We start from the raw sequence: 23,215 nt of genomic DNA on the forward strand, positions 1-23,215 counted from the left end.
CTGCAGTTAGGCATGATAAAGTACATGGACTTGTGAAAACTGTTTTCATTAGATAAATAAAATGTGAGTAAAGAACAGAGAAAACTACGCCTAGTACCATTTAGCATTAGACCACCATACTTTTGTAGTCTCTAGGAAGCTACTATATAACCAATTACAGTAGTTGAAATGATTTCCTGATTCATTAATAAGAAATCTTAAGTTTAATAAATAAGCACAATATTTTGGGGAACTGATAAATTTTTGGAAAGGGTAAATTATTTAAACAAGTTCTAATGGGTACTTTTGCCATTATAGTTTTTCACTCAAAGTATTCATTTTTATGGATGGATAACAGCAATGAGAACCTATGTATGTATTAAATGGAGGAGGCAGTATGAAAATAAATTGCCTAGACTCTGCAAGTTCATTTCTTTAATCAAGTATTAAGTATCTACTATATGCCAAGAACTATTCTAGGTACTGGGGATACAACTGCTTTCATGGAGCTTTCATTTAAGTAGTGGTGATGAATAAATAAATAATACATGTCACAAATGAAAATCCTTAACAAAATATTGGCAAGGTATTATCTTCAGTTTTCAGTCATTTGACTGTGATGTACGTCGGTTTGGTTTGCTTCATATTTTTTCTTGATGCTTGCTGCACTTCTTGATTCTATAAGTTATTTTTTAAAAGGGGAGGAGGTGAATTTTCATTAATACCTAAATGTAGACTCCAAACTGTCAGATAATTGGAAGAATAGTAATATATTGCTTATTAATTAATTATAGTCTTACAATTATCCTACAAATTTCATGTGAATAAACTCATTCTTTTTATTTTAATTTTTGTGCAAAATTGCAGAAATGATGATAGAAAACCATTTGGAATGGGGCAGTTTAATTTTTGTTTTTAACATTTCTTTTTGTGTTATCTTATAGATTGAAACACAATTAGCAGAGTACCACAAATTGGCTAGAAAATTAAAACTTATTCCTAAGGGTGCTGAGAATTCCAAAGGTTATGACTTTGAAATTAAGTTTAATCCTGAAGCTGGTGCCAACTGCCTTGTCAAATACAGAGCTCAAGTTTATGTAAGTTTAATCATGAATACTTCAAAAGGTTTTTAAATAATATGATTGATGTCTGATTCATATGTTTATAAGTAAAAGCTTAACTTTAGCATCTCTATAACTCAGGACTAAACATAGAGATAAAACATTGAAACTTTTTATCTTCTTGGTAGAAATCTCTGTGTTGTACCTTACTCTTGGAGTTATAATGCCTTTTCTTCCTCTCTACCTAGTTTATCTATTCAGGTATCCAGTAAAAAAAAATTTGTTTACAAATAAAATAGATGCCAGGATTATAAAGACAAAAATGATCTGACCCCGGCTCTCAAGTTGCTACTAGTCCCCTCACGGGAGAAAGACATAAATAAATATTCATGCTTTGTTAGAAATCTTTACAAAGTATGATAACAAGATCAGTTCTTCCCAGAATTGAGAGGAAAGTCTCCATAGAGATGGTGAACCTGGAACAAAATATTGAAAGATTTATGGGGATGGTCTGTTCAGGCACAAGGATACACATGAAGACATGAAATATAATAGAACATTAAGTGATCTGGCAATGAATGGTGAAAAATCTGCACCTAATTTTTGAATATATCCAAGGATGTGATTTGGGGAAAAAGATTTTTACATTGCAACTTCTCAATTATTCATTTTAGTACCCCCAAAAATGTCCATTTTCAAAATATTTAATATTTGAATATAAAAAATGTTTTAAATTCTAAAACTATGCATATTTTCCCTTTTATTCCTTTAACAAATTATTTAGTACATAATATGTTTCCTGGCAGGTAGGTGCTGGAAGTAAAATATCCAGAAAGATACACTCCCTACTTTCACAGAGATTACAGTTTATTGGTAGGTAGACTTTGATTAAAAAGGTAGACTCATTTTCAATAGAAAAAATAGCATCCAGTGTGTCTCTTTTACTGAATTGTTTCTCAAGCAGTAGCTAGGTAGCTAGACAGACAGGCAGGCAGACAGGTATTTACTCACCACTGTTTTGAGTAGTTTGACATGACTGGTGCAAGAAAATAATTACCTGAATCAAATAACTGTAGAAAATATTACCCATTGCAAAAGGAATATGTATGCTTAGAAAAGAAGGAAAAAATTTTCATTGATCTCTAGCTCTAGAAATAGTTTCACATAATAATAGAACAATAAAAATAGAAAAAGCATCAAGAAAGTGCCACCCCAACTCTTACAAGTAGTATTTGGTGAAAAATTCTTAAAGAGATTAAAGAGGCCACTGCATCTTTCAAAATAGAGCAGCCACAGTTAAAACTCACCAATAACTTCAAAAGACCTACTGAAAACATAGTAACGTACAGGGTTTTCTTTTGGAGTAATGAAAATGTCTTGGAATTAGAGGTGATGATTATACATTTGAACTACTAAATGCCACTGGATTGTACACTTTAAAAGGTAATTTTATGTTAAATTTATTTTAACTTATTTCAGTTTAAACGTTTCAATGTGAGTTTCCCCTCAATGAAAAACTAATAATAATGGGAGGCAATGAAGTACTATGTTGAAATAAAATCAGTAGAATAGAAAATAAACATGAGAAATACAAGCAAGTAAAAGCTTCTGTATTGGTGAACATGTGGACATGCAAGGAAATGAGCAAAACCCAGAGCATGAAAGCTCTGTTCCCCTTCCCAAATACCTTGCCCTGTATACTTCTTCCATATGGCTGTTCCTGAGTTACACCTTATTTAATTTAAATAAACTGCTAAATATTTGCCTATTCTGGACAACCACCTTGCTTTATTCACAAAACAACCCATCCCAATGATCTCTCCATACTGGTATGGTGAGATATTCCTCATTTCTTTTGCAGCCTCAGAGTCCTCTGTTGTGTGGCTTATTAAACCAGTCCCTGCTAATGGACATCTGCCCTGTTTCAAGTCTTCTGCTATTACAGTAGAGTTACAGTGAATAGTAAAAAGGAAAAAAAGAAATATAAGTAGATAATTATAAGACTAAACAGTAGAAAAAGATTAAGAGAAAATGATGCATCTGGAAGATATAGCATAAAAATACAACGTACATATAAATTGTTTCCAAGGCTGCATTAAACTAAGTGTACTTATAAAATGTTTAAATAATAACAGTGAATTTCTAGAATAGTTAAGCAAATCTAGAATTTTGCATGTATTCAAAACCAAAAGAAGTTACATTCTATAGTTAAAGAAATGACATTAAAAATTAGTTTTATATTTTTAGTGATGGTGTGTTTATTTAGATTAAAAATATCATGGCTTCACTTTTTTTCTCCAAAAGTGGTTCCTCCTATCACAATGTGTAGATGACTCGTGAGAAATTTTGTAATTACATATATCATGTGTAACCCACATTTCTATATATTTTATAGGTACCACTCAAGGAACTCTTGAACCAAACCGAAGAAGAAAGTAATAAAGCTCTAAATAAAAAAATGGGGTTAGATGATACTTTAGAACAAGTAAGTAGCAAAGCATAGTCATTAAAAGCAAAAATAAGATTTTTTTAAAACTTTAAATGTGATTTGTGGTTTCTGATTGCTAAGGAATGAATTTTTAATAAAATACGAAAAACGAAAGTTGGATATACCCTTGAATTAGAAACATTTGAAGTAATTTTTTTTTTAACAAATTTTGTTGGGGAATATTGGGGGACAGTGTGTATCTCCAAGAACCATCAGCTCCAAGTCATTGTCCTTCAATCTAGTTCTGGAGGGCACAGCTCAGCTCTAAGTCCAGTTGCCATTTTCAGTCTTTAGTTGTAGGGGGCGGGATCGCAGCCCACCATCCCATGTGAGAATTGAACTGGCAACCTTGTTGTTGAGAGCTCGCACTCTAACCAACTGAGCCAAACAGCCGCCCCTCTTGAAGCTCAGCGGCAGCTCGTTTTCTTCAATCTAGTTGTGGAGGGCGCAGCTCACTGGCCCATATGGAAATCCATCTGGCAACCCTGTTGTTCAGAGCTCACGCTCTAACCACCTCAGCCATCTGGCTGCCCTGAAGAAATTTTTTAAACAACGTAAACATCCTAGACTTCACATATCATTGATAATGAAGGATATGTAAATGAGTAAATTTCACTTGCTTTAGTGAAGAATTGTCTCCTTTAACATGAGATAATTTAATAATATCTCTTTTTATATTAAAAGGGATTTGAAATAGCTACCTTAAAATTAAGTATGTATCATTTGGAGTTAGAGTCTAATGAGCTATTATAGGTTAAGAAATTTATTTTTACCCAATTTTTCATTGTGAACCGTGGAATTCGAGGGAATTCAAAGTCTATTTCCAAAAGTGGTTTTCAGAAAGTTCCTGCTTCTCATATACTTGAAACATAATATTACAAATATCTCTGAAAGAGAGCACTATTATTGTATTTAATAACTTTTAGAGTAAACATATTTATAGTTGATTAAGAAAAGTTGAGAAGCTACTCAAATACAAATAAAAGGTATTATTGGTATAACTAAATAATTAAAGGAAACCCCTAGCTAATTCAACTCTTCAAGAACTATTGTGTTCTAGCTAACAGATTTCAAGATAGAGTTTCCCCTCACCTTACCAACAGTTTTGTTCTCTATAGTTTTAGTTACCCATCAACCGTAGTCCAAAAATATTAAATGGAAAATTCCAGAAATAAACAATTTATAAGTTTCAAATTGTATGCTGTTCTGAGTAGCATGTTGAAATCTGGAGACAGCCCAGAATATGAATCATCCCTTTTGTCCAACCCATCCACATTGTATATACTACTGACCTGTTAGTCATGAAGTCTTCCTTTACCTTGCTTCAATTTGGTTTCTCTCTTTTGTTGGAATGGGCACCAAACACAGACACTCGGAAAGGTGTGAATTTTAAGAAAGGTGTGACTGAAACATCTTTCAAGCTGGCAGTGAAACTTTTCAAAGGCTATAGGCAGGAAAACTTGGGGGTGGGGTGATTATAAGATGCCCACTATAGGCTAGGCTCCATGTTAATATTCCAAAGACAAATGTAACTGAAGTTTATGTGAAATATAAACTACCATTTGGATAAAAACTGACGTGCAGTTGTGCTAATCAGATTTGTATTTTTGCAAAACCATTTTGAGCATAGAAAAATGTGTAGAGGGGAACCAACTGAAATTGTTAAGAGGTTAAACCAACGAATTATAGTAGAAATAAAAGGAAGGGAACAGGTTTAGGAAATGTTAAGGAGGTAGAACCCATGCATTTCATGGCTGAATGTAAAACCTAGGAAAGAAAGAAATATCAAGAGTGACTTCTATTTTTCTGGTGTAGGAAACCTAGAGGAAGAAAAATGAGTGCAGAGGTGGCCAGGGATTGAAGCAATAGATTCAGAACACAGAAGAGAGATTGGGTCTGAAAATACAGATTTCAGGGTCTTTGGCATATACGTGATAGTTAAAGCCATGGATGTGAGTGATATTTCTTAAGAAAACTGTGTAGAGGAAAGTGGCAGAGGATTGAATCTTGAGAAAGAAAAACACTTAAGAGATTGGAAAAGGAAGGAGATTCTAGGAAAAATACATAGAAGTGTATTGACAAAATAGTTGGAGAACAATTAGAATTAAAGAATATGCTATAAAAGCCAAAGTTGGGAAACTTTTCAAGAACGAGTGATCCTAACTAAACTTACTGTGCTAATCATTTTCATATATACTCATATATATCAAATAAATGTTTTGTACATCCTAAACCTGTACAATGTTTTATGTTAAATATATCTCAATGAAACTAGAGAAAAAGGAGTGATATGCTTCAGAAACTAAAGACTGAAACTATTTTTTCAATTTGACAGTGTTTAACCAAGTTAAAATGGCATAAGGTAAAATAGCAATTTGAAATAGTAAACTTTAAACAGAAACTAATAAATTAGAAAAGCAAAATTAATCAATCTGAAAAATTCTTTAAAATAATTGCAAAAACCATTCAAGAAACTATAAATGAGAAATGGATATACTATAAGATGGAGGGAATTTATTTGAATTATGAATAATTTCTATTTAATGATAGAAATAAGTCTATCTTTAAAATTTTTATTTTTAAGGCTAGTGTAACCCTCATACCACAACCTGATAAAGACATCACAAAAGAAAATTAAATCAATCACACTTATGAATATAAATATAAAATTTAAATATTAACAACTGAAATTTATTTAGCAGATAATTTTCTGAGAGCCTGCTCTGTGTCTGGTATTGTTGTAATAGATGCTGGTGATATGGTATCTGCTTTTGTGAACTCTATTTTGACTGGGAAGGAGGGCGTGAAAATAATTACTTTCATCTTATTAACACTTGTAGTGTGAATACAACATACTTTGGATTTCATAATACACCTAAGATAAGCACAAGTTTCTTTCTGAAGGAAGTGGTAGCTGAGCTAGTTGTGAATAACAAGTAGGAGTTGGCCGGTAGATTACACAGAAGGATACACACCACACACACACACACACACACACTCACTCACACTCACACTCACACTCCACTGAAGGCCCAGAAACCAAAGAGCATAGCATGTTAATGAATTACCATGAGTATAAGTAGGATAGAGGAGAAGCTTGGAGTAACAACAAGAACCTAATTATGAAGGGGCTTATTATTCTTGTTTACTAGTTGACTTTTTATTCTATAGGCAGTGGAGATTTTTAAGTTAGGGAACAACACCTGTGTGTTTTAGTAGGCTCACAGTGTTGCTATTTTGAACACAAGAGACCTAACAGTAACCTGAGGGATAAATGGTAAGGACTCTAAGGCTATTGTAGTGAGGATGGAGAAGAGAGATTTAAAGATCCAGTGGTCGATTTGGATGTAAAGTTTAAAAGAGAAATTAAGAATGTTCAGGTGTCCAGCTTTATGGTGTATGTGATTGGGGTTAAAAATTATGATTTGTTAAAGATGGTATGGCCGACTTTATTCAAGGGGGCGCTATTACAATGGGGTCTTGCAGTATATGACAGATTGAACTTAACTCCAAATACCACAAAGAAACGTGGGAATTAATAGCCAAGTGGATGGGGTTCAGTGGATAGAAAAATTACTGAGAGGAAACACCAGGGTTAAGGGGATATTCTGGCTAAACTAACCTATTGGAGTAGTTCTTACTGAAGGCAAGAACATCACCTGGGGGTAGAGGGTGGGGTGGAGGATGAATAACCTGATCAGATATTGTGGATGGGGAATTATGGTTAAAATGACTGAGCAGGACTCTTGCTAAAATTGGACAATACAGAGATAGACATTAAGCCCAACAGTCAGCCTGGGGGTAGAGGGTGGGGTGGAGGATGAATAACCTGATCAGATATTGAGGATGGGGAATTCTGGTTAAAATGACTGAGCAGGACTCTTGCTAAAATTGGACAATACAGAGATAGACATTAAGCCCAACAGTCAGCCTACTTGAGAAAAGAGTTCAGAAGAGCATGAATAGTTTGGTCAAGGAGAGAATCTTTGTCAATGGTGATGTTCTAGAACATTAATGAAGAATAGCAGAGAAGGAGCTAGAAGAGAGAATTTCAGGCTGAATATCAGGTTTCTGGGACACCAAAGTGGAGAAAGTGCAGTAGGCAGTTGGAGTTTGGAGATACTGTTTGTGTACATAAGTAGATGTTTCTTAGTATGCAGGTAATTAAAGCCAGGAGATCTCCCAGGTGTGAGAATGAGAGAGAGCTCTTCTAAATGAGCAAATCAGAATACAGCTAAGATCAGAATCCTTGGAGAACATCCAAAGTACACACAGAAAGAGAAACACGGAAGGATTAGAAGGACCTCCCAGAACTTAAAGAGGAAATCAGGAGTTTCCATGGTTTTAAACACCAAGGAAAGGGATTTCATAAGGGAGTGATCAGCAACTACAAATGTTACTCAGATGTGAAATAAAATTAAGTCTGAAAGTTGTTCAATGGCTTTAGCAATTAAGACATTTAATGGTGATATTTGCAAAAGCAACTTCATGAAGCAGAGGAGCCAGAAAGCATATTACTGTGGATTGAAGTTTAAGTGGTATAAGAGGAAAGACACTGTAGATAGTATGAATAGGTACTCTTCGTGGACACTACAAATTATTAGACTGTTACAAATGTTTGAGTCTAAGGATGTAGCAGTCGTTAGAAAGTGGTGTATGGAAAAGCTTTCTGTTTTTCATGGTTTTATTTTGGGGGTTTTTTTATGGAGGAGGGAATTGTTTGGTTTTAAAAATAAGAGGGAGTTCAAGGGAAAGAGGTACAGTTAGGAAAAAATTAAGAGCAAAAGGGATTGATGGATGTGAATGTGGTCCATGAAGACATATGAAGGAAGGAATGGGATCCAAAAAAAGAGCTGGAAGAGTTACTTTTCTTCATGAGGAAAATGGGTGCCCTGTATCATGAAATTGGAAGGAAGAAGAAAAGTTCTCATAAAAATACTTGGTTGGTTGGAGGCAAGAAGTGACGGAATTCTAGTCCTGTGTTCTGTCTTGTCAATAGAAGAAAAAAAATCATATAATTAAAGTAATTAATAATGTCTTTGCGTCTTTGCTTATAAGCAACGTCAGAGAGAGAAAAACTGACTAGAGAAGGTAATTTTTCCCCTATTTACCACAATGGAAATGTGTATTTTGTAATCAAGGGGAGGAAATGTTTAACTAATTGATGAAACTTAAATAAACCAGACATGGAACATAGAAGATAAGTAAACATGATTTTGACCAACCATGAGGGCCTAGTGGAAGTTCTGGTTATTTGGGTGTCCGTTGGTCTTGTTGCCGGTGAAGTTAATGAAACAACTTTTTTAACTTAGTAATTATCTCAGAAGCAAAATATCTTTAGACTGGAAGCAAAGTTTATAGCTTCAGTACCACTAGTCTTTAAAATGGGAAAGGCAGACAGTATAGAAAAAGTCATTGGAGTTAGAACATCTAGTTTTGAGTTCTGGGCATATGCTAGTTACATGATCCTGAGTAAATAATATTCTTTCTAGTCTACTCATCTACTCATCTTGTAAAATAGGAAAGTAATGTCCCTCACAAAGGACTTTTGATAATTGAATGAGAAGCATATACAAGTTTCTTTAATAACTGTAATCATTTTAACATCCTTTCTTTTGCCAAATAACAATAGCATTACTACATTTTTCCCAAACACACACACACACACACACACACACACACACACACACACATATACACACAGAGGGTGCCAAAAACATGTATACACATTTTAGGAAAGGAAAAAAATTATTAAAGTTACGCTGATGTTAACCACTTTGAGCACCTCTTGTAATTGCAGAAGTCAAACATGACTTGTATTTGTCTTTTGTTATCATTATACATTGAGTATTACAATTTTAATACAATTTTTTCCTTTCTTAAAATGTGTATACATTTTTTTGGTACCCTCTGTATATATATGTAACTTTTTAATTTCATGTATGTATAGAATCGTTCTTTTAAAGAAAGATGTCAGCTTATTTATACGTTTGACTGTTTTCTGTTTCCTATGGGAAATATTTTCCTCTTGGTCTAGCTGGAAAACATTCTGTATTAATTACCAACATCAACTGGTATCAGCACTTGTCAACAGGAAATGAGCTTTCAAAACACTTTCTTGGGGTTTTGGTTTCAACAGATCTTAAAGCTTTACCAAGATTAAGTTTGGTTACTTTATTACTCTTTGCAAGAATGAATTGACTGTAACCAATTAGCAAATGATATCCAGTAAAATCTATATGAATAGTTCTCTTTAATATCCCAGAAAGTGAACACAAAAATGAAAAGCTAGATAAATTAAGTCTAAAGAACACTGGAGAGCATAATTTGTATTTATTAATAAATTAATATAAAAACATTAACAGTATGTATAATATTTATGTAATATGCATGAAAGCTTAAAAAGCATTCCTACAGCTAATAGTGGAAAAACTGGTGGTGGTGCCCTTATTTTATTGAGAATTAAGCCACACTTTTTATTCCTAATGCCTTACTATACCACTCTTCATTTATACATTCGTTAAACATTATACATTACAAAACAAGTTTCCTTGAAATTGACTCTTCTTTGGGAAATAATAAATTTTTAGGACAAATGAAAGGTGAGTGTCCAAAAGGACTAGAAGAAATAACATGGTTCAGTTAGTTCATTGTTAATATAAAAATTCTATGACTTACTGAAAATTTTTTTTAATTAAAGTTTATTGGGGTGACAATTGTTAGTAAAGTTACATAGATTTCAGATGTTCAATTCTGTAATACATCATCTGTATATCACATTGTGTGGTCACCACCCAGAGTCAGTGTCAGTTCTCCTTCCATCACCATATATTTGATCCCTTTTACCCTCATCTACCTATCCTACACCCCCCACACTAAATTTTTTGATGTATAGTTATGATTTCTCACCCAAAGTTTTATTCCTTAAGTTAAATACAATGATAACAGAAAGCAGAAGAAGTGTAAGGACTCTGAAAGAAGAAATTCAAAAGCTGGATGATCTTTACCAACAAAAAGTCAAGGTAAGAACTTCGCTACAGTTTGTATAGGTTAGCTAAAGCTATGTCCTGATTGATTGACTAGGCACCTGTTCTAACATCAAATTGAAATCGTTAAGCTTGTGTTTTATAACTTGTGTTTGTTTCGCCTTCTCTTACAAAATTTATTGTAAGGAGTTATTTGTTCTTTTAAATGACTTTTTCTGGACTTGAGCTATTTCACCATAAAACATGTTTACTGTTCATCAATACTTTATACTTGCATATGTGATTCAGTATCCTTATAAGACCAAAGCATGTTTTAAGCATAATCTCGTCTACCTTTTTAAGGATATTTAGTGTTAAGTACTCCTAAATCTTAAACCCGAAGAAGGCCTTTTGAATATTTGATTGCCTATAAAGAGTAATTGCAAATTGACTATCCAAGCCAAATTACACAGACCATTTACATGAAATCTAGAATGTGATAAAATAATAAGGTTTATTCCCCACCACCTCTAACCCACCTTCTGGCCAGCACTTTACTTACAGAAGTACTCAGGTGACTCTCTTCATTACCACTTATACAATTCACGGGAAAATTTTAACCACACCAATTTTTTTACTTAGTAACACCAACAAAGTATTAGGAATTGAAAACTTTCCTCTTGACCTGTATTATATTTAGGGTTTATACGTATTTTAAGCAGTGTGAAATTTTTATAAAATACACTACAATAATATGATCTACATGTGAAATTGAGACATTTGATAATCATTTTTGTTTTTTCATATATCCTCTATGACAGTACTTGAGTTTTTTTCTTTAAAGCTCTTAAGTGAAAGACTTTCTCATGTTTCATCTTGAGAAACCTAAGAATTGATTAATTTAATTTGGTCTGTTTTGCCTGTACATAATTAATACATATGTGAAATAATGGTAGTACAAAAGTTAATCAAATTTTGACATATTAATATAAAAGGCCTCTTTGATGCTCATGGAAAAAAATTAAATCAGGGTATCATAAAATTTCCTCTATTACAGACTTGAAAATGCTGCTGAATGAATTTTATATAGGCTTGTTGAAAAGGTCACATTTATGATTACACTATAAGATTTCCAAAGGAGCTTTTTAATATTTCTTACATGTAGAGCACTAAGCATCCTGAAAATACAAATGATGATGCAACCTGATTTTTAAAAATGCTTTATATAAAGTTTTTCTTTTAAGTCAAGTTTATTAGATTGATAATTATTAGTAAAGTTACATAGATTTCAGGTGTACAATTCTGTATTACATCATCTATCTATCACATAGATGACTCTGTTCACCACCCAGAGTCAGTTCTCCTTCCATCACCATATATTTGATCCCCTTTACCCTCATCTACCAACTCCCTGCCCCCTTACCCTCTGGTAACCACTAAACTACTGTCTGTATCTGAGTTTTTGATTCTTCATTTGTTTGTCTTGTTTTTTGTTGTTTTCAGTTTTATATACCACATGTAAGTGAAATCATATGGTTTTCAACTTTTTCTGTCTGACTTATTTCACTCAGCATAATAACCTCAGGATCCACCCATGTTGTCGCAAACGGTACTATTTCATCTTTTTTATGGCGGAATAGTATTCCATTGTGTATATATATATACCACAACTTCTTTATATAATCATCTATTGAAGGACACTTTGGTTGTTTCCATGTCTTGGCCACCATAAATAAAGCTGCGATGAACATTAGAGCACTTATATCTTACGGATAAATGATTTTAGATTTTTGGGGTAGATCCCAGGGGAGGGATTGCTGGGTCATATGGTAATTCTATTCTTAATTTTTTGAGGAACCTCCACACTGCCTTCCATAGCGGCTACACCAGTCTGCATTCCCACCAGCAGTCTATGAGTGTTCCTTTTTCTCCACAGCCTCTCCAACACTTGTTACTATTTGTCTTGTTGATGATAGCCATTCTGACTGGGGTGAGGTGATATCTCATTGTGATTTTTATTTGCGTTTCTCTGATATTAGTGATGTAGAACATGTTTTCATATGTCTATTGGCCAATTGTATGTCTTTTTTGGAGAAATGTCTATCCAGATCCCCTGCCCATTTTTTAATTGGATTGTTTGTTTTTTTGTTGTTGAATTGTATGAGTCCTTGTATATTTTGGATATTAGCCTCTTAGTTGAGGTGCTGTTTGCAAAAATCTTCTCCCATTCAGTTGGTTGCCTCTTTATTTTGTCGATGGTTTCTTTTGCTGTGCAGAAGCTTTTTAGTTTAATATAGTCCCATTCATTTATTTTAGCTTTTACTTTCCTTGCCTTTGGAGTCAAATTCATAAAATGCTCTTTCAACCCAAGGTTTGTAAGTTTAGTACCTATGTTTTCTTCTATGCAGTTTATTGTATCAGGTCTCATGCTTAAGTCTTTGATCCATTTTGAATTAATTTTGGTACATGGTGACAGGTAGCAGTCTAGTTTCATTCTTTTCCACATGGCTTTCCAATTTTCCCTACACCATTTATTGAAGAGGCTGTCCTTTCTCCATTGTATGTTTTTTGCTTCTTTGTCGAAAATTACCTTTCCATATTTATGTGGTTTTATTCCTGGGTTCTCAACTCTATTCCGTTGGTCTGATAATTTTTTTTAAATCTGCCTGGAGTATATGGAATGTGAATATCAAAAAACTATAGCTATGACTTTATCCTGATAGGAAGCTGAGGAAGAGGACAAAAAATGTGCCAATGAGCTGGAATCCTTGGAGAAACACAAGCACATGCTGGAGAGTGCTGTTAAGGAGGGCCTCAGTGAAGCTATGAATGAATTAGATTCTATTCAGCGGGAGTAAGTTCATCTCTCTAAGATTTATAATGTTTATTTTCAGTTTAATTATTTAACATTTCTATAAAACTAGGTCTGCTTATTTGCTTTAATCTATATTATAGCGCTGTTTGGGGGATGAGGGAGTGGTGAATAGAACTTACACAGAACAGATTATAACTTGAAGATACATTCCCTACATGAACACATTTGCTACTATTATAGCTTAGACCTGCCCCCTTCATTTTTAGATTTAATTACTCAATGGCTTTTAATCCCTGAAAACAACATAAAATTTTTAATCAATTCAAATTAACTTTGGCTCTTTGTTAGAAAATTTTAGTAAAATTCCAGTAAGCTTTAATAAACTCCACTAAGCTCACAGTTTTAAGATGTATTTCCTAGAAATGAGGTATAACATATAGTAAACATAATTATGTAATTACTATAAATTATCCAGCCAATTTACTGTAACTCAACATGAGCCTTGGTAGTAATCACTACACTATGCAAAATCTGGAATAAAGAAATCAAGGACTTACAGAGAAATTGTGATTGGTGCACAACACTCAAAAACTCAGTCAATGACGCATAAACAAAAAATGGGAACCTAATGGGAATGTTAAAACATTGGTAAACACATTAAATGTTTAAGAAATACATAAATGCTACAGTAAATAATGATGCTTTACCTTAAAAAGACCTTCTGTGTAGAAAAATGGGCACTCAAAGGTTTGCAGCTTGTGAATTATTGCAAAAAGGTAGAAGGAGGGTTATCTGAAATCAGATGGAAAGTTGTAACAGCTTTCATTGAAGGTTTTTAGGCTCAGTTTTTGTTTTGAATTTGAATTTGAATGCCTTAACAGATATGGATGCATGTGGCTCCTCAGATATGTTATGAACTGAAGGAGCTGGTGCCCATTTGAGGTGTGTGCATGAGGCTCAAATTGCTACCTAATATATCAGTCCAGATGAAACAAATGCATGCTTTCAAACAAGCATTATAGGAGAACTGACTGTATACTGTGTTACACTTCTTAGAAGTTCTTCATTGTCAAATTATACATTGTCAAGTTTTCCCTGTTGGTTTTCTTATAATTTTAAAACTTACATAGGAAAAATTTTAGACGTAATATATAATAACTAGAACTAAAATTAGTGACATTTCTTCCTTATAGAATATTCTGCCTTTGTGTATACAATTCTCTCGTGCAACCTGTATAAAATCAATATATTGAATAGTTAATCCATAGGTTCTATGATCATTTATATTAAAAGACTTTTTTAAGTCTTAAGTGGCCTTCAAATAACTAAAAAGAAAAAAACTGATTGGAAATACAACCTTAAGAAAGAAAATCACAGTTCTTTCCTTGTTTGTAGCCTAGGGATAGAAAACTCAGTTGAAGTTTTTTCCGGTTCACAGTTTTTGTTTTGAATTTGAATTTGAATGCCTTAAAGGAAGACTCCTAATCTCCCATTCAAGTGTATTTAATGTTTTGCCCCTGAAAACAGTTGTAGAGGTTATTTTTACTGTAAATACGATCATACACGCTAGTCATAGGAAAATATTAGATCAAGAATCAAGTTTACAATCCTTTTGGAGACTCTGGTAAGACCACTTGCTCCCAGGCTTTGTATGTTAAAGCATGAGGTTTTTGTTGCTGTTTTGTTTTCTGTTGCTTGCAAAAGATCTTTGAAAAATGTATTTGTTTTTGTTTTAATGATTGAGAACTGGACCTGAATTATACATAGAACAAGCAGCTTAAATACCAATCACAGCCTGGTTTTATTGAATATGAATAGAAGTGAACTAACTACAACTGATATATTAGGTATTTTCCCTAAACAACTTAAACAAGAGTTTTTATTTTACAGATACCAACTAGTTGTACAGACCACAACTGAAGAAAGACGAAAAGTGGGAAATAACTTGCAGTGTGTTTTAGAGATGGTTGCGACACATGTAGGGTCTGTGGAGGTAAGTATGTGAAGGTCTTTCCTACATTCTAGGAAAGCTTTTTAAAGCTTTGATATATTTTTGTTTTGTGTCTATAGAAATTAAGTGATAGATTTTATTTCTTTGGAAAATATGATCTAGTATAAACTTTATCAGAAGAACCCTGCCTAGCAGTGTGGTAAGGAGACACTTTTGTATGTCTTATAAAGGAATGTGTTTTGTTCACATAAACGACGATATTTATTATATCAACAGTGTATAATGTGGTTCCAGACCATGTTCTACATACTGAAAACATTTTAGTACATTTAAGATTTAATTAAGATTAAGATGAAAGAGTATGTGTTATGACAAATATTTTTTCCTTTTAATTTCATGTAAACACAGAATAAAGTGTTTCTGAAACATGAAATTTACCTTAATCCTCACCTTTCACATAGATTGAAAGTTCAGCAATAAAACTATTCCTCCAACCTGCTATACAAAATCCAAGAGCGAAGATAAATTGATAAACTCCACAATTCCTAGGTAAATTTGTTAGGTTTAAAAGGTTAAAAATCATTGCAAAAACCACAATTACTTTTGCACCAACCTAATATTAGGTGATAATATATTTCCAGTTGTGAATGGTTAAGGAAAAAAAACTCATCATATCACATTAGTAGGCTTCGTAGGCTTCCATGTATTGAAAGCGAGTATATGACGTTCTACTTCCCCTCATCACTGCTGAAAGTCATTGAACTGCTTTCTTGCTTGCCAGTGCTCTTCACTGCTTACTGGTAAAAACCAAAGAAAGCATCCTGGATACTGCATTAGAAACCCTGGGTTCTACCCGCTTCTCCATATTCAGCCACTTAGTGGCTCTATAACCTTCCCTGAATCCTTTTTCCACCACAGACCAGAAAATTATCTGAGTGATTACTTTCTCATTTTCCCAAGATTGGTGTATAATAGTTCTGTTCTAGGTTCATAAGAGAAATAATCATTTATAACATACTACTGTTGGCTTAGATTGAGCAAGTCTGCTTGTGTGTTATCAATTTACTTCTTTGGGTCATTACTTTCTTCATCTATAAAATGAGAGGGCTCTACTAAATAATTATGCTTTGTACCTCTATTATAGATAACTATTAGTCTGACCTTAGTGTTAGTCCAGTTGTGATTTGTCACTAGGGATTTATGTGAAAGGTAACCACAACTATTAAAGTTTTAATCAGTTAATATAAAATTAGATTTGAAGCTAATGATAAATTACTATTATTTTTTTATCACTTTCTGTATAGTCCAATGTTCAAGATCAGACCAACTTCAGTAAACATTTACTGAGCACCTATTTTGCACTATGTGAAATTCACAGTTAGCCAATCAAGTGTAGAAGGAAAATAGAAATTCAACCAATAATCTTTAAAACCTAATGTGGGAAAATTTTATGAGTGATGAAATTATAACAAAGAAAATATGAATTTAGATCTAATGGTGTCTTCACATGGTATATTTTCCCATAGGACAGTTTCTTTGAGCAGTTTCGGGGGAGCCCTGTATAGGTCCTATTTGTGACTTGATGTTCTAGACCAGGGGACAGCAAACTACAGCCTGCCGGCCAAATTGTGCTCATGGCCTGTCTTTGTGAATAAAGTTTTATTGGAACACAGCCATTTCATGCACTTTAGATAGCCATACTATCTATAGCTGCTTTCCCACTACAACAGCAGGGTTCAGCAGGTGCAGCAAAATTTTATTACTTGCCCCTTTAACAAAAAAAAGGTTGCTGACTCCTTCCTATTCTAGACTCCTACCCCCATGAGGAGCACAGAAACTTTTTTCTTTGTTTAGATATTCCAAACATTATTATAAAGATATAATAACCAATACATTGTAGTATTGATGCATACAAACCAATCTCTGATTAAGAGTTCAGAAATAGGTGCATGAACATAGATAGGAAACTAATATATAAGAGGTATTATTGCAGAATAGTAGGGGGAAATGAATTGTTCAAGTAATGGAGTTGAATTGCTGCCTTAAACACTAGACAGATGGTTTAGGAAAATAATGTGAGGCTCAATTTTATCTTTTAGAAGAATTACAAGATTATTTTTACTCTTCAGGAATTATCAATAGAGTTCTTAAATTAGACACAAAAAGTACAAACCGCAGAAGAAATTATTTATAAATCAGCTTTGTTATAATTGAGGTCTCTACATCAAAGGACATAGAGAGTAGAAAGACAAGCCATCAATGGTAAAAGATTTTTTTAAATAATTGGTAAGGGGTTAAAATCCAGATACATATGACCTCTAAAAAATAAATATGGAAAGTGGGCAAAAGACTTGAATGGGAATTTCGCAAAGACCTAATGTGGCCAAAAAACATATGAAAAGATACACCAATTACACCCCTCAAGAAATTGGCAAAAAATTAAAGTTTGTAATACTAAATGCTAGCAAGGATATGGAGAAGTGGGAGTTCTCATTTATATTGCTGGGGTTGTAAATTGAAGTAACAATTTTAGAAAACAATTTGGCAATTCCTAATAAAACTGCAGTTCCACTCTAGGTATTTAAATTTTTACACTGTCAAAGTACTGTTCTTGACTAAATATCGCCCCAAAATACATGTGTATCTGAAATCTCATAATGTGACATTATTTGGGAATAGGTCTTTGGAATGGGATTAGTTAAGATGAGTTCATACTAGATTAGGGTAGACCCTAAATCCTTATAAAAAGGCCATGTGAAGATGCAGACAGAAATACAATGACACAGCTACAAACTAAGTAGTGCCCCTTGACAGGGAACTGGTAGAAGCTGGGAAGAAGCCAAAGAAAGATTCTTCCTAGAGCCTTCAGAGAGCACAGCCCTGCCAATATCTTGATTCAGACTTCTAGCCTCCAGAACTCTGAGAGAATAAATTTATTTTTTGTTGTTTTAAGCCACGTGGTTTGTTATAATTTGTTATGGTACAGTATCTGAAATAGTAAAAAACAAATAACCTCGTGTGTTAGTTTCCTATTGGTGCCATAACAAATTATCACCAATTTAATGGCTTAAAGCAACACAAATATATTCTCTTGCATTTCTTGTAAAATAAGGCCTCCAGGCTGCAATCCTTCTAGAGGCCACCTAGAGTCCTTGGCTTGTGGCCTCTTCCTCTATCTTCAAAGCCAATAGCACAACATCTTCTATCCTCTCTGATCTCTCTTCTATCCTTAGGTCTTCTGTCACACTGCTCATTTCCTTCATACAAGAACCCTTGTGGTTATGTTGGACCTTCCTAGGATAATGCAAAATAATCTTTTCTCGAGATTCTTAACTCAACCACACCTGCACAGTTTCTTTTGCCATGTAAGATAACATATTAACAGGTTCTGGGAATTAGGACATGGACATCTTTGGAGAGGCTGCTATTCAGCCTACCATGCCTGGGAACAAACAAAAATTACATTAATAGTAAAATGGATAAGTAGATGATATATTCATTCAATAGAATATAGATAGCAGTACATGAATAAATTGTAGCTTTATGCATTAACATTAATGAATCTTAAGATACTAGGTGAAAAAAAATAACTCATAGAACATTACTTTCAATATCATTCAATAAATATAAAGGTGGAAACCAGGTATCACTAAACTGTGTTGTTTAAAGATACATTTGTGTGTGTGTGTTTTTGTGTGTGTGTGTGTGTGTGTGTGTGTGTGTGTGTGAAAAGTATTAAGAAAAGTGCCATTCAGGAGAGTGGTTGTCTCTGGAAATATAAAGGGATATAATTAGCAAAAGGCACAAAAGGGACCTACACAGTGGATACAAGAGTATTCCTTTCATTCCTTTTCTTATAAATGGTATATTCTTATCTATAAATTTCACAATTAAATATTTTAAAAGAAATTAATGTTTTTACATTAACAATTGCTAATTGTTTCCACCAGAAACATCTTGAGGAGCAGATTGCTAAAGTTGATAGAGAGTATGAAGAATACATGTCTGAAGATCTCCTGGGAAATATTAGAGAGATTGGAGACAAGTATAAGAAGAAAGCTGCTTTAATTAAGTCTTCTGATAAATGAACATAAAATGCTGATTATCTAAGCAAGAACTTTATTAACAGTGTAAATTTTGAAATGTCCTTTGTAGGTTTGAAAAATCTTTAACATACCCTATATCCCTTCTTACAATGAAGTCTCATGACCACATCTTCCCATGCCTGTTTAATATTTTTGTAGCTTTTATAAACCTGGTTCGTTACCTTAAATTATGCACAGCCTAAAATTATGATACTTTGTTGGTTGGTTATCTTTAGATGTGAAGGACCACTTATGTACCCAGAGTTAATAAAATGTTGTCAGTAAAGTATGTTTGTTCCCTGATTTCTCAGCCTAACTTCAGGTGCTTAGAAAGGGATTTTGATCTAAACCAAGAGTCAGCAAACTAACTGTGGGCCAAATCCAGTTACACGTATTCATTGACATAGTGTCTGTAACTGTCTTCACACTACAATGGCAGAGTTAAGTATATGTGACAGAGACCGTACAGTCCGCAAGGTCAAACGTGTATACCTTCTGGTCCTGTACAGAAAATGTTTGCCATTCCTCAGTATGGACTATACAAAGGTTGGTACAGTTCAAGTAAAGACTTTTTTAATAATTCTGGACATGTAATCCAACCCACTCCTTATTCAGAGCCAAGAAGCTAAAGTTCTTTCTGGCTTCTTGCCATCTGTACTCTATGAAATAAGCAGAAAAATAGAATGTGAGAATCATAAGAAATAATAAAATAACCTAGTTCAACCCCTCGTTTTAGAGATGAGATTTCATTCCTAGAGAAGTTCTGATTTACCTCAGGTCACATCTCTTAGTGGTAGAAGCCACAGTGGGGCTTACTGGAACTGGTAAACAATCCTGTACAGCATAAGAACCATGAAATATGAATGTGCTGGATGGTGAGGAAATTGTGTTATGATATGAGATTTTTAGACAGGTCTAAATTGTTAGGAAGCTTCTTAAATTGAACTACCATCTGCCTTCAGTTGAACTTTCCATTCTTTAAATTTTATTCTAACCCTTGTCTAATACTTTCAATAATAGAACTGCTTCCAAATTGTCATTACTTCAAAGCATTTGGTGGTTAAACAACCCTGCTTGCCAGAGGTTTTTATCATATTGGGCTAAAACCTGCCTCTTTTGTAACTTCTAAAATCTGTCACTTCAAGTTCCATTTTTGTCATAGAATAGTTGGGTTATCATAGTTGGCAGTTCTATTTAGGATTATCAATTGTCTATGTGTTGTTTATCTTATGTTTGATCCTAGGTTTGATTAGGTCAATTTTCCCCAATTGTTTTAATCTCTTTGTTATTCTACCTTGCTTTCAATGTTACTGTTTTAAGCCTTTCCTCTATAGAAGTATTTTTTTTAATTTTTAATTTTGAAATAATTTGACTTAAAAGTTAAGACTAATACAAATAATCCCTTCACACAAATTCCCTAGCTAGTATTTTACTAAATTTATTTATCATTCTCTCCCGTGCCATATGTTTTGTTTGTTTATATTGACTCACTTGTGAGTAAATTGCAGACATGATAACCCTTTACCTCTAAATATTTCAGTATATGTTTCCTAAAAACAGTGACAATCTTATGTAACTATAAGATAGTTATCAAAATCAGGAAATTAATACTGGTACATTAGTATCTAATCTACAGAATTTACTCAGATTTTGGTAATTGTCCCAATGATATCCGTTATTAGGATTTTTTTTCCTGCTCCAGGATCCAATCCAATATCACACATTACATTTAGTTGTCAAATCTTTTTAATTTCCTTTATGCCAGAAGAGTTCCCCATTCTGTCTTTAACTTTCATGACCTTGGCATTTTTAAAGACTTCAGTAATTTTTAGACTGTCCCTCAATTTTGGCTTAATGTATTTTGATTAGAATAGGGTATGTATTCCTTGCAGGACACCACATAAGTGCTGTTACATTTTTTAAGCACATCACATCAAAAAGTACATGATATTTATTGGCCCCATTAGTGTTATTTTAATTACTTAGTTTTGGTTTGTATCTGCAAAGTTACTATTTTTCCCTTTGTAATTAAGTACGAAGGATACTTTGAGACTATGTAAACATAATATTTATCATCAAGTTTTCTCATTTTAACATCTATATCTCATAAATTACTACTATGATGGTTGCCAAAAAGTGATATTTTTATTGAGCTATAATTGACATATACCATTATATCAGTATTTGTACGAGGCACATGTATATTAAAAAATGAATCACAGACACAAAAAACCGAGAGTTGTTAGATGGGCGGGGGGGAGGGGGTTGGGAATGGGGGGAAGGGTGAAGGGATTGGGGGGCGGCTGGTGACCACAGGATGGCCTCAGGGTTTTTTGAGAATTACTTTGGGGAACTTATTCAATAGTGTTTGGGGATTTTGTTGGGTGTCTGATGGACATGTGTCCTGTTTGGGAGACCACCTCAGGGATGCTGTGGATGCCTGGTCATGGCATTGTACACCAGAGACTGGACATTAATGAATGCCAACTATAATTTTATGTGTATAATGTGATGGCTCGGTGTGAGGTCGGGGTGGTGGTGGATGGGGGGAGGGGGATTCACGGTGTGAGGGATGTAAAAAGAAAAGAAAAGAAAAGAAAACAGAAAGAAGAGAGAACTAAAGAGGAAAAAAAAAACTTAAATTGTAAAAAATGAATCACAATAAGTCTAATTAAAATCCATCAACACACAGTTACAAGTTTATTTTCTTGTGATGAGAACTTTTAAAATCACTCTCTTAGCAACTTTCAAATATACAACACAGTATTATTAAGTATAACCACTATGCTATACATTAAGTGATATTTTAAATTTATAATTCTGGAATTTTTAAGTGCCAAAGAGCAATTTTAAAATTTATAATTCTATTCATTTCTTCTACATTAATCAGTTGACATTCTACTATAAGGAAGAATTTTATCTTCTCCACCATTTGTTTATATCGGTATGAACCCATGGGTTCTTTTTAATCAATGGGTTCTAATCTATAACTATCATTATTTGATGTTTTTTAATTGTTGCAGATTTAACCAGTAGGAGCCCCTTCAGGCTGGCTCCTGTGTCTTTTTTTGACATCTATCTATCATTGTTTGAGCATTTTCTTGCTTTCTGATAGAATGAGATGTTCCAGACCAATTCTGTACTTTCCCCACCCCGTCCCTGGAATTGAATTCTCCATGATGCCTGGTCCCTTTCAGTGGACAATAATATTTGGAAACCAAAATCTGAATACTATGTGGGTTCATTGCTCCTAAAGTGCCAGTGCTTCCATGTCCTCTCCAAGAACAGAGCTAGGAAACATAAGTATTCACATACATACACACATCTATATATCAGTATGAATATATTAAAAACCATGAGTTAATATAAATAATTCCAGTTCTAATCCAACACCACACAGGTGCTTAATCATGGGAACCAGAACATAGGCTCAGTAAGCATGAAGTCATTGGCTTAGAGACATATTTTTAGAATAAGGGATTTAACACCTTGGAAAAGACCCCAGGGGATGGGACAAACTCACTTCTGAGGTGGCCCTTAGGTGGCTGGATAAGATGGTGGCTAGTCTCAGTGAAGTGGAAGTGCCTGAGTTACCCCGTCAGAGTGAGAGGAAGGAATAGAAAGGCAGAGGGAAGTGAATACATAATGTAAAGCCAGAAGAGCCCCCAGTGTTCCACAGGAGGACCCTGAGGACACCGCATCCATTGAGGCCATCAGGACTGCCCTGAGAGGACAGCAGTTATCACTAGGAAGTTCAGTGGTAGCTCCTCTGTAGGCTGAGATGACAGTGATTAGAGGCAGGCACAGAGCTAAGATGAACATCCATGGGGAAGATGGAGCTCTGAAGTAACAAAGGCCAGAAGGCTGCCCA

The 23,215-nt window shown here is 33.9% G+C and overlaps 1 protein-coding gene across 2 annotated transcripts in view; it reads left to right on the plus strand.

Moving 5' to 3' along the window:
• NDC80 (NDC80 kinetochore complex component) overlaps positions 1 to 19,632 on the plus strand; it is a 48,873-nt gene extending 29,241 nt beyond the window's left edge. The window contains exons 12-17 of one of the 2 annotated variants that reach the window (XM_081078660.1): positions 924 to 1,076; positions 3,436 to 3,525; positions 10,458 to 10,550; positions 13,217 to 13,347; positions 15,199 to 15,301; positions 19,210 to 19,627. In XM_081078660.1, the coding sequence (XP_080934786.1) occupies positions 924 to 1,076; positions 3,436 to 3,525; positions 10,458 to 10,550; positions 13,217 to 13,347; positions 15,199 to 15,301; positions 19,210 to 19,347 (708 nt within the window). In that variant the 3' untranslated portion in view covers positions 19,348 to 19,627. Of the gene's footprint in view, positions 1 to 923; positions 1,077 to 3,435; positions 3,526 to 10,457; positions 10,551 to 13,216; positions 13,348 to 15,198; positions 15,302 to 19,209 lie in introns of both variants that reach the window. The other variant, XM_081078659.1, reaches the window with a different exon arrangement.
• The last annotated feature ends 3,583 nt before the right edge of the window (positions 19,633 to 23,215 follow it).

The sequence above is a fragment of the Rhinolophus hipposideros genome (genome assembly GCF_964194185.1).
Source record: "Rhinolophus hipposideros genome assembly, chromosome: 17".
Lineage (NCBI taxonomy): Eukaryota > Metazoa > Chordata > Mammalia > Chiroptera > Rhinolophidae > Rhinolophus > Rhinolophus hipposideros.